Source organism: Ascaphus truei, chromosome 10 (assembly GCF_040206685.1).
Source record: "Ascaphus truei isolate aAscTru1 chromosome 10, aAscTru1.hap1, whole genome shotgun sequence".
Classification (NCBI taxonomy): domain Eukaryota; kingdom Metazoa; phylum Chordata; class Amphibia; order Anura; family Ascaphidae; genus Ascaphus; species Ascaphus truei.
This window is the reverse complement of record NC_134492.1, coordinates 34,089,962-34,109,491: the sequence shown is the minus strand read 5'-3', so window position 1 is coordinate 34,109,491 and position 19,530 is coordinate 34,089,962. Positions and strand designations below refer to the sequence as shown.

Genomic DNA, 19,530 nt, shown 5'->3' with positions numbered 1-19,530 from the left:
CTTTGGCCTTGACTATCAGTGGAAACAAGGCGTATTTATAGGCTCATACAGTATAATACCACATCATTGTATGAGAATTAAATAGGCCAGACAGTATCGTTTTTAACTGAAGTTTGACGGTACTAGGACAATTTGATGGCGTTTCAAATGTTGCTTTCCCCGTGTTTCATACCGTGTTACTAATATTTGTCCTATTATGTTGACTCGCTCCTCCCTTAACGCGATATAATATAGCGGTAGTTCTCATTATCCAACGTTTCACTTTACAACAAATGGCATATCCAATGTTTTTCAATGCCTTCCTATGGGACGTTATCCGACACCTGAATGCGTTATCCAACACTCACCACCACTGATTAACATGGGACTCACAACGGTTTCACCATCCAACGCCACTTCCAGAACGGATTCTGTTGGATAACCGAGGACTGCCTGTAGAGCGTTTACCTAGTAATATTCAGAGAATGAGATTGCACGTTTGTCTTTCCGTTCGCGTCACCAGCTCTGGTGCTACGGACATCCGGCAGCTTAATGATTAGCAGTTTGTTATATATATAAAAAAATTTTATAGCATTTTATTCAACGCTCCTGTAAATTTTCTAGAGTAAAATTACTAACCCAATATAGGAAGAGTTAGAACACATTTTTTTTTTTAACAAAAATCTCAATATTGGTCTTTTTTTTTTTTTTTAAAGATGTCTCGAAAAAAAAGGATTTTAAATCAATGTTTCTCCAGAATGTAAAACTGCTAGAAGATTACTACAATGAACTATGTAATAAGAGATGAGAAAATGTAATTAATTGTATTTTTTTTCTTGGACTGCCTGTGAGGGGTGGCACTTACAAGAGCATACTATAGATATTAGGAAACATTTTTAAAGGGTCAAGATACTAACATTATGAGTTAATCCAAGATAGGCTTCTGGGGGAGGTGTGTGCGTGTGTGTGTGTGTGGGGGGGGGGGGGGGGTTGGGGTTGGGAGGGGAGTGATTGCTGCTTTAAAATGACCTTAGTGATGTAATTGCCTGATGTTATATGCCCTTTTTTTCATTGGAAGGGTTCAACATTATTAATCCACAATATTCTTCATCCTTCCACTGTTTTATCTTAACAATAACAAATATTGTTGTTGTTCCTCTAGTAAACCCAGATATATTATTCATTTAATCATTTAAAATTCATAGGTTACCACGGTGTGGTTTGCATAATTCAGATTAAAATAACATTAGCTATCTGGGAAGACATTATTTTTTTATTTCACGGTTTTGTTACCATTCTTCATTCATTAATTCCAATATCCCATATTTCTATTGAAATAAACATGTGTAATATTCATAGCAAACCTGCTATCACTACAACACACGTACGCATGAACAGAAGCTGGTGACCCATTTTTGCTGTTTATTTGTTGTGTTTATTTTCCTTAGTTTGCAGTGATTTTTTTTGCGTTCCCCTGCTTTGGAGAAGAATTGTAGGATTATTGCCTATACCTCTTAACCCGGGCTCTGCTGAAAATCTATTTACTATGGTAGACATAAACCTATAGGGCTCCATATCATCATGGATTTGAAGCAGAAGGTGAAACTGTGTGCTCATTTGCATGTCATTTCCCAGAATCCCTGGCTGCAGTGGAAGCATTGCATGCTAGGAGATAATGGTGAAAAGCAGGGCTGCAGTCCTGCCTGAGACATGTGCTCACAAGTGATATTTTCATGAGAAGAATTGTGAAACAATCCATATTTTACTCAAAATTGCAGCCTGTTTTAAATACATGTGATTATGCACATCAATACGTGTCGTCTGATTTCCAGCAAATCCTTATACGTTCTGCAGAACACTGAGCTGAGGACAAAGGCTCATTTTACTCCACAAGATGAAAGCATGGTAACAAAGTGACACTATCTGTGTTCACCCTGATTTTTTTTTGTCTATCATTGCCAGACATGCTTGATCTATCCCCCCCCCCCCCCCCGCCCAGTCATAGTAGAAGCGACGGCTTGATCGCGATCGCTGGAAGTCAAGTCAATTTGATTTTTCCAGTGACCGCAGCGTGACTTTGCCGTCGCGTCGCTGTCGCCGGCACTATCAGCGCAGCCTAAGTCGTGTGCTGCATCCAGCTTTCCATGTGTTGCATTTCAATTACAGTAGACCATACGGCAACTGAACATGCTGTTATTTTCTACATTATACACAAATTGCAATGGCTTCCACAAGAAGCACATACTGCATCGTGCTGAAGCAAGCTCATTCAACTTCAGTCATAAGCTCCCAAAGCTACAGTGCTGTACTATCATTTGACTATTGACTGGAGTTCTTTTTTTTTTTTTTAGCAAAAGGAGAGAATTGATTTGTCTCTGGGAAACCCTGCATTTGATTAGTTATAAATCCTTTGAAATTGTTGACCGCTATCAAGAAAGCCATCTTTGTTTTTCTTGTCTTGGGCATTGTTTTGGGACCTTTCCAAGGCAGCACTTAGAAGGGTCGGGAGAGGAGACAGTCTTTAAAAAGAACCACAGAAAAAGGGGTTGAGAAAGAGGCCAGCAGTAAAATTAACTATGGAAGTCATCAATTCAAAATCTATTCCAGTTAAAGGGATAGCAGGCTTAAAGCAGCAGTCAAAGCTAACTTTAAAAAAAAAAAAATGTTCTCCTTTAATAAGTAATTAGGTAAGTTGCCGATCGATCCCTTCTCCTTTGATCGATCGGCAAAGATTCGGCTACGGGGTTCACTAAATGGCTTTCAGTGGAGCAGAAGAGGACCAAAGATGCAAAGTTCTGTGAGGAAGATCATGTGACCAGGCAGTCACTAGATACAATTGGTGCACTGCTAGAGAGGGCAGGGATCAAAAAGGGGTGTGCAAGAGCCTGTTTCAGAAGAGGGAAGGGGATGTGATTTTGTAAATGCTTGCTATAGAAACAAAAAATGCGTGTAACATTATAATACATTAAAAATGTCATTCAAATTTTTTTTTTTTAAATGCAAAAGTACTTTTCTCATAGTACGGAATTGATTTATTAAAAAAAAAAAACCACATGTAGGATATTGCTTGGTTTATAAAGGAACATAATAGTCAAAGGATCAGGGCAGGAAAAAGCAGAATCTTTTATTCACAATAGGAAAATGGGAGCAGGGGAAAACACCATGGGACTTACACTATGTACTAAGCGTCGCAAATGCCGTCTTTGGTGCAAAATTGGTGCGCTTGTGTGCACCTACAGTATATTTAGTAACCTGCAATTTCTCAATGGCTCCCTCAGCATAAAAAATTGTTTTTTTTTTAATGTTTTCATGTGCACAGAAATAGCCTGCGCTAGGCGTAGCTGTTAATGGTGTGCTAAAAAATAATGTTTCTGGGCGCCAAAAAAAGCAGAAAGGGCTTCAAAATCATCTGCCACGTTTAACTTGGGATAAACCCTACAAATTCTGTTTGCCACATATTGTTAGCGCAGAATTCTGCTGATATTTAGGAGTATCAACCAAAAATGTATCTGACGCAGCTCAGGTGTATCATTATATAGGTTAACAAAATGTATTAGTTGCGCAGTATGACTATAATAAGTAATATGACACTAATGTATATTACATTAGGTACAAATAAAAACATTCACATAATTCTGCTTTTATATAAAGTGTAGCAGGTACTCAACATGACGCAAAGTGTCAAAATAGTTCATTTTAAACAACAAACTATGTATCACAACAACAGATATGACACCAGCACTCCTTAGGCCGCGTTTATAGTGCCGGCGACGCTACCGATAACGTCACCCGTTGCCGTGGCAATTCGCAAAAGTTGCACTTAAAGTTTGTGCGACGTCGCTGTCGACAAGGCCAGTGATGTCACAAATGGGGAGGGCAGAGTGCAATAGGCGCTCTGTGATTGGTTTAGAGACAGTCACATGTGGCGACTGTCTCTCCAAAAATCAAATAACACTGACTACCAAATTTTTGGTCGCTCTGTCGCCGTCGCGCCTACTATAAGCGCATGCGACGGATTCAATGTATTTGTTTTGGCGTCACGTTGCCGTTGCCAGGCACTATAAGCGCAGCCTTAAGAAACCAAGATAGATATGGTGAATGGTGCAGTGGGGAAGACAAACAATGAACTCAATTTGAAAACTGGTAAGCAATTGTCCCAAGAGGGGCAAATAGACCAGTGGGTCCCCTACATAACAGCACTCAATCTCACTATAGATAAACACTGACGGTATGAACCAAACATGAAAAGGTAGAGCTCACAACACCCAATAGTGGTAAAGATATGATGATGATATAAAGTTAAAATAAGGGGTATTAAAAAACTCCCCAGAGCAAAGAATGGGCTTAAAGAGTAAAGACTCTAATACAGTACTAAATGACTGTAGCCCACAGTGGGATATGAACAAGGCTAGATAGCCTGACAAAAATAGGTGGATGAGCCTACTAGGAGGAAGGGAGCTCCTAAGCAAGCTCCCCTCTCCCACCACCACTCTACAATTGATACTATATTTAATGAAAATCCATACTCAGAACCCCTGTTTGTGGCAGTTTCCTTACGGTGCAGTGTAGTGCTTATGTGACCGTTGTTGCCTTTAATAATCGTGATGTCTAAAAAGTTAAGTCTGTCCGTCTGAATGTCACACGTAAAGCGCAAATTCAGGCCATTGACATTGAGTGCGCCAATGAACCGGGTGAGTGTCTGTCTGGTGCCGCGCCACAGAATGAATATATCATCTATGTAGCGGCACCAGAGGTCAAACCCTGCTTCCTGAGATACTTGCCTCTGTAGCGGGTGCCGGTAGCAGCTCTGCGAGTTTAAAGCTCCCGGTCAATTGGGCCACTAGGAAGCCACAAGGGATGATGTCATGGCTTCCAATTGGCCCGTGTGATGCAGGAGCTTTAAATCCACCATTTTGATAGCCCCACTGAGCTCAATCGGAGCCGATACCGGCGCCCCCTACCGACATACATATCTCGGGAAGCAGGGCTGACATTTCTGTAGAGCTGAAATTAACGCAGTTCTGCTCTGGAGACCCCCTGCTTCAATCCTATAACCCCCCCCAAAAAAGAAAAGGAAAGCAGGATCACTACTTTAAGGATAAAAAAAAAGCAAACATGAGCGAGGGGAGGGGAGGCATATAGAACATCAAAATAAACTCGAACATCAAATATAACTTCCTCAAATAAAATGATGATAAAAGTAAAATAATAAAATCAACAAATATGGTAATAAATAAATATTCACTGAGCACAAAGAGCAAGGGACCAAAAATCCTCCCTAAGAAATATTTGAAGGGTCAGTGCCTTCTAGGACCAAAGAAAACTAAGGATAGTGGCAAGTTTAAAAGGTTAAATGTAATTTACTAACACATTTTTTTTTAATTAAAATAATTTAGTGAACTTTTAACATTTCTGTGTTGTCATTTGTTTATAAGACTATTTGTCCGTCCTCAAATCTACCAGTAAATAATGTCTGTTTAATTTTGTTCTTGGTTTGTAAAGTAATTATGATGCCTTCCTCAGTTAAATAGATAAACGCAATTAGCTGATAAGCACGAATAAAGCTGATTCAATGAACAGGCAAACATTCATTTTCTCGGGATACCAATAATGAAAACGGGTACTTATAGCATGATTTCATCTTTCTATACATACCAATTACACCTGTACATTGCTATAGTACAGTAGGTTGTTTAAAAACATTTTTTGGACTTGCTACAGTACATGGGACTGGCAGTTCTAGGCAATAAGGTCCAGATCTTAATAATAACTTTATTTATATAGCGCTTTTCTCCCAATGGGATTCAAAGTACTTCACAGTTACGAAAAGAGAAAAAGAAGTAAAGATTTAAGGTTATAAAAGAGACCAAACATAAGGAAATATAAAATACAGGATGGGACGGTACTATATCTGTTAAATGTCGGACAGGTTGTGGTTCATAATTAAATGCCTGGGTAAACCAGTAGGTCTTGAGCCTGTTTTTATAGATTCCCAGAGAGGGGGCCTTTCGAACTGTATGAGGCAAATTGTTCCAGAGTGGGAGCAGCGTTGCTAAAAGCTCGGGCCCCCAATGAAGTCAAGGAGATTCTGGGAACTGTTAGGAGTCCTTCATCTGCAGATCAAAGTGAGAGAATGGGAGTGTAGGGAACTAGAAGCTCTTTCAGATCGCTGGGACCCTGGTCATGTTGAGCCTTGAGTGTCATCAAGTCAATCTTGCAATAAATTCGCCATTTTACAGGCAGCCAGTGCAGAGAATGAAGAACAGGTGTCATGTGGCAAGAGCTGGTCTGATTAATTAACAAGCTGGCCACAGCATTCAGCACCAGCTGCAGGCGGTGCAGCTCTTTTCCCGGAAGACCCAGGTGGAGTGTATTGCAGTAGTCCAAGCGTGAGGACACACCGGCCTGGACAAACGTTGTAAGATCTGTTAAATCACCCAATGGGGCGTAAATCTAGATCGTAAGCGCTCCAAGGCAGGGATTTATTTTCCTATTGCCTGATCTTGTTCGTTGAACTGATTATAATCATAATCACAGATATAATACAATTATAATACTATATTGTCTCGCTTGTAAAGCGCCAAGTCAACTGTGGGCGCTATATAAATAAAGATATACATACTTAACATCACGTTAAGGCTAACAGGGTATCTTCAAAGGACAATAACATAACATTCAGCCATGTTTTTCCCTAAAAAGAGCATTGCATTAACTATAACAGGTGTTAGTGATAATGACATGCAAATGGTATGCCAATTATACGCAAACTATATGCAAAGCTGGGATTATTATGACATTGCAAATCCACAAAAGTGTTTTAGGGTTAACACAGTGACTTAATGTTACGTTATTTAAGTTTTATCCCGTTCTTTTTTTTCTAGAAAAAAAAGTGAAGGAGAGACCGGGGGAAATTATTCTTGGACATGCACAATAATACAGATGCAGCCACCAGTATTAGATCACTTGCCTTGGAAAATCTGGGCCAATCTCACAGTAAATGCTTCACCATTCCTCAACATTTCTGTGAGATTCCTAATGGCCCATCAGATTAACACAGTGGGGGGTCCCCGCTGAGTTAATCCAATGGGCCATTAGGAATCTCACAGAAATGTTGAGCCATTAACTGTGAGATGCCTTTGTTTTTACCCAGGCAAGTGATCGGATACTGGTGACTGCATCTGTATACACATTTATTCACATTTCAACATCGTTTAGAATCTGTTATTATTTTTGGAAATAATTATTACATTCTAATCGTTTTATAAAACATATACAATTTTTTTTTTTTTTAGATAATCACAATAATGCAACAAAATTTACCACATGGTTTATGAAAAAAGTACAGGAACTGCGTTCCAACGCGTTCCACCTCAGAAAAAGGCATGGGATACCTACACTTGGTGTTACTCTCACGCAGACATGGAAATACGGCTGATACTGGGTATGGATGGGTGTAACCTCACTCATAATTTAAATAACATTAGTGTTATTTTCTAGCATTATTTCCCTCTCCTATTTCCCTCCTCTTCATCAAAAACATAATTACTGGGTCTTGATAGGAGTTATGGCATGACTGGCATAATGTCACGTTATTGGAAGATAACACAACATTGCGCTACAACATGGCGTTAGGCCCATGCTAATGAGCTGTCGCGCGGATGTTGTTGTTGCATACGTTTTAGTATTAGTATACTATATTAACTCTGTGAACATAACGTTTGTTCCTGTTTTAGGTAAACTTATGGTATGAGCCCTGATTTAACGGAGTTTCGCGGCTGTCCGTCTACAGATGTAGCAAGACTTGCTGCCTTCTGTGCCACTGCAATGCGTGGTGACGGCACCAAAGGATTAACACTGGCAGGGGGTCCCATTAAGAAGCATGGACCCCCCCACAGCTTAATAGTCATAAACTCTTGACTATAAATAAAGTGGACGGGAGGGGGATTTACAGGCCTTTGCTATCGCACCCACACTTGAAGTTTTTCAGCCTCTGCCGTGATTGAAACAACTTGAGAGGTTTGTGTTGCCTTGATAACCAAGTCTTCCCGAGAAGAAAAAAAAACAAACGAGACGAACTGTTTTTATAGAAGGGCTGTATTGCTCATGTTTGTTGTGGGTTACCTTAGCACTGTGGAAAGTGAAGAAGCCGGGACACGGTCTTAATCAGCAACAAAGAGGTTTAATGTGCCATGAAATCCAACGTTTCGGCAGTACAATAATACTGTAGGCCTACACCCTGAGAAAGGCAGTGTTGTACTGCCGAAACGTTGGATTTCATGGCACATTAAACCTCTATGTTGCTGATTAAGACCGTGTGTCTGCTTCTTCACTTTCTACTGGACTATTTTGGGACGTCAGGAGCTCCCCAGAACCAGTGCACTGGCAGCTAAGTACCCCACTATTACCAGTGTGCACTACCCTCTATCTATTTACCTTAGCACTGATCATGTCTAACTATTATAATGGCAGTGAGTAACATTTTCCAACTTGATATGATAAAGTGTAGGAGCACAAAAATGTATTTAAAAAAAAGGTTGTTTCTATTGAATCTAGGGTAATAGGTTCCACCCGTTCAACCGTCTAGGTGCACTAGGGTAATGGTTAAGTACTAGCGACAAAAGAGAGAGGTGTCTCTTTCCACAGACGGAAAGAGATAGGAATACCCAGTTGCGGGCACTCACAGATTTGCCTGGGTGGTAAGAAAACCGTTAGTTGATGAGGGTATATACAGAGACTAGTGTGTGAGGAATCACCAAAATATGATACTTGATATCAGATTAATTCATACCCCCTAGAATTCAACGGATGTGAATCTGATTGAGATAAAAAAAATAAACTTTATTGGTATAAACAAAATCAAATAATTGAGGCATATACAATTTCACCATGCAATTGGTGATAAACCCACCTCTGTCAGGCTAATTCAAATCGTCATAGATAAACGGGCAGAAAATTTGAGCAGTTGTCTGCATGGAAGTACTGTACATCTTTCTGGGGTGATTGGTTACGGGTGGTTTATGCCTCGTTCGGCTGTGAACCAAGGCCTGTGGGTGGGCAGGAACTTGGAAGTTCTGAACTCAGATAGCACTGCCTAGCTGCCAGGGTCTTCTGGGTTAATCTGACCCTCTGATTGTTTAATACCTTAATGTATGGGGTGCCCTACTTTATATACAGTCATTTAGTTCTCACTGTAGAGCTAACAGTGTGTATACAATGCCAGTATATCGGATTGGTATCCTGTTATCGGGTATTTTTGGGGGGGGGAGGAGAAGTCAACTGATCCTTCCTGACACCCGTGAGGGTGCTTGTGGAAAACTCAGCAGCGCTGGTGACTACCAACTTCACACTCTCTACTATAGCACTGCTACTGTTACAGCCTAAGTGCAGCTCCGTTTAGCTGGCATAGAGTAATAGTATCTAGGGCACTGCCTTTAACTGCTTTCTGGGACAAACTGCTTGAGCGTAATTAGAACGTTTATATGCTGATTGGTATATCTTGGGCAGGATCAGTCACCTCACGTCCACTGACAGCTGTGATGGTTCTTGTGTAACACTCAGGAGCTCTGGTGACCGGCCGCCTTAACCTTCTGAACGCCGCTGCTGGCACAACACTGCCGCCTGAGACTTTCTGAAGCTCCGTGTTGCTGACGTGGGGGTATTGTACAGTAGTCCTTCCTCAATGACGGACTGGACCAGTAGTCTTGGAGCTGGGGCGCTCTCCGGAAGCTTCCCGACACCCGAAGGTGTGTGTGAAGCACTCAGGAGCACAGGTGACAGATCCCTAGTTCAGCCGGCATACCCTACGGTGTGGTTAGGACGCCTTCGGTATGACATCACCACGTATCCCAATGTTAATTAAGTTAACTATTACTACTTAATGTTAATTAAGTTGCGAGAAAATATAATTATTCAGTGCATTGCATTGGATTCAACGTAATACTTTTTAGATATTTGTTAGCAGAAATGCTGATCTATTCCTTCCCCAATAATATCGGTACCTACACTTGACAAGGACTACATAAAATGATGATGAAATGTTCCTCATGCTCATACAGTATTTCTGCAGTGTCCATGACCTCTTTTCTTTGATTTACATATGAAAACCCTCTTTATTAGTCACCATTAATAATGGTTTACACATCCTCAATTGTGATTGTCATGTAAATGTAATGTATTTATACTTGTGTACTTTGCCTTTCATGCAATGTTTATCTCAGCGGTCAGAGGTGTGTGTGTGTGTGTGTGTGTGTGTGTGTGTGTGTGTGTGTGTGTGTGTGTGTGTGTGTGTGTGTGTGTGTGTGTGTGTGTGTGTGTGTAGCGCGTCGTACCTTCCCTATTGTGTCCAGTATTTTTGGAGAAGCCATCTGGCAACCCTACATCTGTATATTGATACAGCCTTGTTCACCAAACATAACTCCCTTTCTTTTCTTTTTTTTTCTACAATTCCTAAAGATGAAGTGATTATTTATGTTTACTTTTTGTGCCAATCCCTAAAGATATTTTTAAATGTCAAATTCCTGTCTGAGGCCTGGAGACAGGGCTTTACTGGGGCTTCTATGGCAACCCATGCAGCTTTGATGTCATTTCCTGGTTAAGGCTCTGGTTCAGGACCTTGCACACATCCCTAGCAGCAATATGAACCCGTCTTTGGACTGTGTGTTTCTATATTTCAGGCACAGAGACACTGGAAACAAGGTACAAGGGAGTGGGACCTGCAGTTTCAAAGGATATTAATATCTATATTCTGAGTTATACAGCACAATACTGTCCAACTATAACTGTATTTTTCAACAGGGGTTCCTAAGAAACCTTGGGTTCCCAGACGTCCCTAAAGGGTTCCCTGCAATTTTAAGGTAATTTGAAAATTGTACCAGATATAGATGAATTTACAATGTACTGTACCTGATCTCAGACGCGCTATTAGAGAGGGTTGGGGTTCCTTACAATGCATCTGATCTCAGATGCTATTAGAGAGGGTTGGGGTTCCTTACAATGCATCTGATCTCAGACGCGCTATTAGAGAGGGTTGGGGTTCCTTACAATGCATCTGATCTCAGACACGCTATTAGAGAGTGGTGGGGTTCCTTATAATGCATCTGATCTCAGTCACGCTATTAGAGAGGGTTGGGGGTCTGCAGAATCTCACAATATAATTATAGGGTTCCTTATCCAAAATATTTTTGGGTCCTGTAAGACCAGTTGCACCTACAGTATTAAACAGAAAGTTGTTTTCTGTGTGTGGTAAGCTGCATAGGTTATGGGAATTGCATATGAACTACAGTGATACCTATTTTATTTGCAAAATATTGGAGGGTCTGAAGCACAATTTCACAACAGCACCAACCTTACAGAACACAAACAATATGAAACAATGTAAATCTGGTATAATACAGAGTATATATAAATTAACATAGTAAGGAAGGAGGCCCTGCCCTGAGACTTACTGTATGTGTGTTGGGACAATCACTGCCCAGCACAGAGAATAGATTGTGGCACAGGTTTGCGGGTTATGACAGAATTACAATGATAATGGAGGAGATATCCTAAATTTGAAATCAAATTAGTGGCTGGAAAAATGTATTGTACAAGTAATTCTTAATATATTATATTTTGAATCCTGCTGAAAATCCACGAACCTAACTTGAAATAAGAAAAAAGCAATTGGTTAAATAAACTAGCAAAGAATACTCTGGAATACATACAACTCAAGAGAAAATAACAGAACACTGTTCATGTTACTGCAGCTGTGGTACGTGTTGCACCGTGACACTGTTTGGGAGTTAAAGAGGCAATCCAAGCCGCCGCCCCCCCCACCCCCTCTACATTTTTTTAATTACAGGATAGAAGCAGGAGGTCTTCGGAGTTGAACCCCATTAATTTCAGCTCAGGTGACCCCTTGCTTCCGGTACAGGTACCCACTCCAGGGTTCACTATATGGCTGCTTTTCAAAGCCCCCGGCCCTGTGGGGCCAATAGGAAGCCGTGACATCTTCCGGTGCGACTTCCTATTGGCCCATGTGACCGGGGGGGCTTTAAACTGCTGGAGATATCGGCGCCCCCTTTGGAGGTAAGTATCTCTGGAAGCAGGGGCCCCACGGAGCTGAAATTAACAGGGTTCAGCTCCGGAGACCCCCTGCTTCAAATCTGTATTAATAAATGAAGAAAGAAACTCACTGGAATTGCTGCTTTAATATGAGTGGAACCTAAATTAAAGATACTTTAGGACAAGAGTCTGATTTTCGAGTGCATCAACAGCTTGCCCTTTGAAAGATAAGGTTATTTTAGGCTTATCCATAATTATAAGTAACCCCGTGTGCCTGCAAGCAACACAGTAAGAAGACTGGTGAAGGAGGAGGGATTAATGGAGAGAGAGGAGTTGCTAAGAGGGGGCGGCCATGACAGTGAGCAGTTCAGTTCGGTATGCCGCTGAAGGATTTCAGAGGGAAAGCTGTGCAGCTGGACAAGCTCGTGGAGCAGAGCCCAGCAGCGCAGGATCAGACTGCATGGAGAAAGGAGCTAGAGAGAGAGACCCAGGAGAGAACAGCTCCTGTATCCAAGAGTTGGTGCCCACTAATAACGGGGCACTGAGAAGTGCAACCGAGGGCATCTGACTGATTAGGTAACCGGCAGGCTCCTCAAGTGGAAGCTTAACGGACCAATGGAGTTTAGAGTAACCAAAGTGGGGATCCTCAGTTCACACAAGGGTACCAAAGTCTTTGTGAAGAGACAGGACTTTGCCAGTATAACACTGATAATAAGAACGCCAACATTTGTGCTAGCACCTACACATGGGTCCGTTACCACATGGGGTCATGGGGACTCTGAGAGACATTAGCACACAACTGCGCAGCGCATTAGCAGTTTGTGGTTGTATGTATATGATCCTTACACAGAGAATCACAATTATGTTAATATAGCTGTGTTATAGGGGTTAAATATAAATCTTTATTTTGGTCATCCATACCCCGGTGTCGTGTGCAAGTCTGTGATTTTTTTTGTGCTCCGCGAGTGAGAACGCACAGGCCTTAATGGGGAGTAGAACTCAGGCTCCGGCCTCAGCAGTATCAGTCTGAGATAAGGGGTTACGTATAAGTATAACTAAAGTAAAACAGTGTGTTCTATATGAACTCAGTTGGAAAGCTATGGGATGTGCCCCTTTAACCTCTTCAGTGACAGAGGGTCGTGCCACCCCCGGTACTTCCGCATCACGTGACCTCTCTTCGGAGCGGTCACGTGATGCCGTTTAAGTTCTGATTGCCGGGCTGGATCTAGTAAGCGATCAGAGTGTGACTAAAAAAACTAGCAAGCGGCAATGATGAATGGTGTACATCATAAGGGCCCCCCCGGGGTGGCACTGAAGGGGTTAACGCAGCACTCCTGCCTGCTCCTGTTTTTTTTCAATTGATTTTTTTATTCATTACAGAAGTCAAACCTGGGGCCCAAGGGAGCTGGACAGTGTAATTTTTTTCACCCTTTAGGGAAATAAAAAATGGCTGCCAAATCCCACAGGTCCTGCGGGCCATAGGAAGAATCAAATTGATGACATTGCACTTTCCTACTGGATGACTGCGGGTGCCATCTTTCAAAATTCAGGAAGCACAGTAACACCGGCAACTAAAATGGTAAGCATCTTGGGATCTAGGTACTGTAGTGAACCACGCTAAAAATAGGGTGTTTCTCCTCTGGTGGACCACTAGGTCCAAAATGGGCGGTTTGCTGCTTCAATAAATGTGGAGCTGTTTATTGCACTAGGGTTGCCAAAATGTTACACCTGACAGATTTTGATAAATGACCACTTAGACATGGATGAAACCAACTCACATTATAACTGATTTCCTCTACGGATTTTCACCCAGGCATTGGAGTACAATCTCATTGTAACTGACCAACTGTATGGCAAATACATTTTCCCCATACCAGGACATAAAGGACAATGGCCCCTATGTACAAAGTGTTGCTATACCATAATATAGTGGAAGGTACATTATCTCATTCCCTTGAGGTGTCTTATGGCGTGAATGTGGCACTGTAGTAAACCTGGGCCAATATGTACTATGTTGTGATAGCATTTTTTTGGGAGAAAAAAGAAATGGACAATTATGATTCCAGGAACAGAACTTGATATAATGCTCAAGTGTTACCTACATTTCCCAGCAGAGATGTGTGAACCGGCCGAGATTCGCTTTGTCGCTGTATCGCTCTAACATCCCAAAAAGTTTGAAAACCCCTGAATAGTTCAATCTAAGTTGGGAGCCAAATCTTCAGGTGAAACAGCCCAAATTGTTCAAACTTCACTAACGCAGTCTGAAAACCCCGCAACTTTCTACTTGTCTGTTTTAAAGTTGGATTGAATCTCTAATGCGAAAGCAATTGGAATGAATCGAACATGCACTGCCCATTGACATTTACAGTTGAGCAAACTTGTTGTGAACTTTTGGATTAAAGCAAACTTTTTTTTTGCAGTTAAGAAAAAGGGTGAAATATTTAAAGTGTGCACATGCCTCCGAAAACTTTGCAATCTCAGCTCCCCAAATTTGTAATGTGAGTGCAGAGTGCATAGGCACAGATTCAAATAAATATGTGTAGGCATTTTCGCACTTGGCATGATCACGTTAGAAAAGGAATCAATAAACACTTCCTATGAAAAATATATAACCCTTCACATATTCTATTGAATGTTCCTAGAAGTTCGTCTCTAATATATATATTTTTCTTCCTTTCTGTTTTCAAAATATGTTCTGAGGCTTGTCCTATTTTAAATACAGGTTATGGAATTGGTTGAGGCTTGTACAGGTGCAACCCTTCAAGAAGTTAATTCTGATATATAGGGCATACTCACATGGAGCTTCAATATAATTTTTTTTTTTAAACAACTCATAAAGGCATTCAGGAAGAGAGGAGTCAACATTGTTGGGAATTACTTAATGGTCCAACCTGTACAAGAGGAGTTGGATGCAAAGAAAGGAGAGGGAACCAGTGGAGGTTTTTGTAAGCAGGAAGGACTACAGCCAGTGGTTGTCCTGATCATTTCAACCCCAGAAGTAAAACACAGTATAACAGGACTGTACAAACATAGAAGACCATGTTATTAAGTTTCCAAGTGAAAGTGCCTGGTCAATACTACTGCACTTTAATTAATTACCCCCTTTGTCACCTTTAACATCTGATATTGTCAACACTTCATAGTGATTGACAGGAATTACTGAATAAAACCTATGCCTTTAATTCTTAACTTTATCAGTGCACCTGTTCTACCTCCTCTTCTCCATACACAGGCACCATTTTGGTACCCATGTGGACCTACAGTATATCCACATCATGCAATGAGTTTCTAGGATGTTGAATATTCTTATCATATGTCCTCAAGCAAGACCCAGAGGTAGACAAGTGCTAAAGTTGTTTTCTCAAATCCTTCTGTGTTCTAGTCATAATATCTCCAGCTACTATAAGTTATGTTAATGTAGAAAATGTAAGGCCTACCTCAGTCATTTTTAACCGGGGTGCCGTGGGCACTCCTGAGGATTTCCGCTGCCGCCAGGGGGGGAAAGCTGGGACAACTCTCCGAGCTGTCCCAGGTCTGATGGCACCTCGTGCAGCAGTGACCCGGCGGCTCCCTACTGTAGCTCAGCAGCAGCAGCAGCCGCACGGTCACTGTGATTCTTCCTCTCCCTGCTCCTGTCGGCGCTGGAAGTCGCGAACTTCCGGCTGACAGGAGGGAGCTGTGGGCCGGCATGCTTCACAAAGGCTGGGGTGTGTGTGTGGGTTGTAACGGGGAAAGTGTGAGGTGGGTGTGGTGAGAACGTAAGGGGAGAAGAGTGCGGGGGACGGTGTAAGGGGAGAAGAGAGGGGGGGGGTGTAAGGGGAGAAGAGAGGGGAGAGAGTGCGAGGGGAAAAGACAAAGGGGGGGAGGGAAGAGGGAGGGAGTATAAGGGGGGAACAGAGAGAGGGAAGAGTGTGAGAGGGGGAAGAGGGACAGAGACGGACAGATGGGGGGAGGGGCGGGGGGCGCGAGAGGGTTGGGGTTCCCCAGAATTTCACAATCTAATTCTAGGGTTCCTTAAAAAAAAAAAAAAGGTTGAAAACCACTGGCCTAGCTAGCCTGACTTTCACATGAACTGAGCTCAATGGTCTGTGTAGACCATTTTATGTACAGTATATATTGTAAATAAAATGTGCGTTGAGCATTAGGTTATTGGATGTAGAATACACACACACACACACACACAGTATGTGCTTTCTACTGTATATCAAATAATGTCGCTGGTGTGTCATGCATGTTTGAAACAAGTGGTAAGTTTATCTTTATGTTTTGAAATTAGAGATGTTTTTATCAAAACTTTTTTTTATAAATCTAATATGGCATCCATAGAGTACATACTGTAGTTATCTAACAGATAATATTTCAAATATAAGTGTGCCGATCCAAAGTGCGGGGAAACAGTTTCGGGCGAGGAGAATCCAGCTTGTGCAGCCAACACAACATAGACAAACAATTTCCTCACAGTGCAGGTCTCCTCTAGGACAGAGGTACAAAGTAGATCTCTACTCACAAGTACACAATGCAATTCTCCATTTATTGTAACAGCCAAGAATAGAACGCTTCAGGTCCCATGTGGACCGTTCATCATGTTAAAGGTCCATATGGGACATGAAACATTGTTCCTCCTCTGTTCTTGGCTGTTACAATAAATGAAGAATTGCATTGTGAACGTGTGAGTAGAGATGTCCTTTGTACCTCTGTCTTAGAGGAGATCTGCACTGTGAGGAATTTGTTTAGAAGTGAATGTGCCACAATATTTCATACTGTATGTGCTTAGAATAGGATCAGGGGTACATGTGCAATGCACCATATACTGTATGTAGGAAGAGTGTAGTAGATCAGGGACACTCAACTCCAGTCCTCAAGCCTCCCCCCAACAGGTCAGGTTTTCAGGATATCTCTGCTTCAGCACAGGTAGCTCAATGAGACCCTGCTTCAGCACAGGTGGCTCAATCAGTCCCTATGGTAATGTGTCTTTGACTGAACCTCAGATTGAGCCACCTGTGCTGAAGCTGGGATATCCTGAAAACCTCACCTGTTGGGGGGGGGGGGGGGGGGAGGTGCTTGAGGACTGTAGTTGAGCACCCCTATGGTAGATCACCATTAACAATGTATCTTTATGGTCAATATTTATACTCCAGGTGACTGTTTTTAGTTCAACATGTTTAGCTAATTTTCAAAATGTAAATGAAATAGCTCAAATGATTGTGTCTGTGCATTACATGTCTCGGGTATGAACGCCCCATTTGAAAATGTAAGTAGCCTACTGTACTTTTCTCTGAATAAGCAAATATACTGAATTACAGACTTTATAATAAATGTACCCAACCCACTATATTGGCTTAATGTAATGTGAAGCACAGAACACTTGAGTTTTGGGATCTAAGCACATTATAATGTTTTTTTTTTTTTTTTACAAAGACCATGATTGGACCTTTTACTCAGAAAGACTCTTCTTTTGGCTAAATGGTCGAGTAGTTACATGTATCAAAGCATATGTCTGCCATGCTGCAGATCTATCTACCCTTATTCAAGCTACCCACTGGCTGGCTACGTGGTTTGCCAGTAATTTATGCCAAATTAGTACTGTACTCTTAATAATTATATTTATTTCTGCTCGAGTTGTAGAGGCAGGTGATACAGGGATATTTTTCACAGGTTCCTGTTTTTGTAAGGCCACATCACATGCTAGTAGTTTACATCACACTTTATGGAGTGACAAATTGGTGTGTGTTGAGACTGGACCATCACTGATAATGTATTTTCAATAAGTATTGGTCTCGTGCCAGATTCAGCATGGCCTTCAAAACAGGACAACATGTGTGACCTTCATTAACCCTTGAACAAGAAGCTTCTTCTGATTCCATACAGTACCTACAAATTGAAAGCTATAACATATGCGTTTAGATGAAACATTGTGTTGTATGCTATGAATCCTAGTATTTTTACAATTTGTAGGAACCGGTTTATACTCGCAAATACATTACAAAACAATTTTATTTTTACCAGAATATAAATTTTGCAAAAAACAAATCGGTGTTCAAAATGCAGTGTTACTAACACATTTAAAATATGAATATATTAGAACAAATAATGTAAGCTTGCATCCTTTATTGTGAAACACTGAACATGTATTGAATCTGACATCCTACAATAAAGGATTTGATACCAGATTTACCTAAACACATTTAAAAAAAAATGTATTTCATGTTATGCAACTCCACATCTTCCCACCATCAACATATGCTAATTTAAAAATATTTAATTGTCCAGAAATAATGCTAATTTGCAGTGCATTTTGACCACCAAATAAACAAACAGTTTTCATTGATCCCCACTTAAACCAAATGCTCTGATACAAAACCATATTGTTCAGCTGTTTGTTTGTTTTACCAAGATAAATGCGTTTCACCTGTATTTTCCTAAAGCAATGTTGGCTTTAACAGCTGCTCAAATGAGGCATACCAATTCTCCCAGTATGTGAATCCAGTGGAAATATACTACAGTCAGAGACATTGCAATGTAGACCCACACATGATCAATCTGCATGCAGTATATTGAGATATGCAGCTTTAGCAAAACAAACCTGTATCTCAGACATGATTAAACAATAACAGTTGTTGCACACACTAATAGTGTAAATAGTCTATTGCACCTTGAAAAAAAAATGCACCTACATTTTCAGATAACATGCATTGTGAAATCCACATAGCAATACTGATAACAACAATAATGAGAACATAGCAATAACATAACAATATTGTTTATTTCACTTACCTCCACAAAATAAAAGCATGGCAGCAATGTGACACTATCCTTTGTCACTCTTATTTTTTGCCTTTCCTTTGCAGACATGTCTGAATCTCTTTCACTGGCAGATTCCTTCCTTTCAGGCAGACAGATTCAAAATGATCTCCCTTTTGCAAGCCTAAAGCTTTCTGCTGATGTACCATTCCCTAGTGCCACCTATGGAGTGTGCAGCATTCAGGGGGGAATTTTTTTTCTTTCTCCCCCCTTGCAGCAATTCAAGTTCCCACACAGTCAGAGAAAACTATTCATTATGCTTCAGAAAAACAGTAATGGCTTCCACACACAAAAAAACCCACCCCTTGCTCTGCTCTAGCCACCAATAAGCTCCTGTTCATTTAAGCATTAGAAGTCACGTCTTATTTGTCTGTAGTGTGGGTCTGACGTCAAAAGGGCTACAGAAAAGAGCCTGGGTTTTTTGTCCTAGGAGGGTGCTCCAATCTGATCAGTGTTTCCACTTCAGATGATGTGGAAAAAAAACGAGATTCAAGTACAGAGATGGCTTTTAAGGACCACATACAGGGACGGCATATTCTTTCAACTGGGTGTTATGTTTATTACAAACATCTCCATCTTGTTATTGAATCATGTTTATGCCTGGACCTCTTCTACAGTATATGGATCTGAAACTAATGGATAGCAATGTACTCTAACGCATGCTACAATTGCTCACTGATTGTAAGCAAGTTATGGTGCGTACATACT

At 41.1% G+C, this 19,530-nt stretch overlaps 1 protein-coding gene across 1 annotated transcript in view; it reads right to left on the bottom strand.

Annotated features, from left to right (window-relative positions):
* PLPPR4 (phospholipid phosphatase related 4) overlaps positions 1-19,302 on the bottom strand; it is a 60,900-nt gene extending 41,598 nt beyond the window's left edge. Inside the window, exon 1 of the mRNA XM_075616488.1 lies at positions 18,796-19,302. Coding sequence (XP_075472603.1) covers positions 18,796-18,873 — 78 coding nt within the window. The 5' untranslated portion in view covers positions 18,874-19,302. The remainder of the gene's footprint in view (positions 1-18,795) is intronic.
* Between the last annotated feature and the right edge of the window lie 228 nt (positions 19,303-19,530).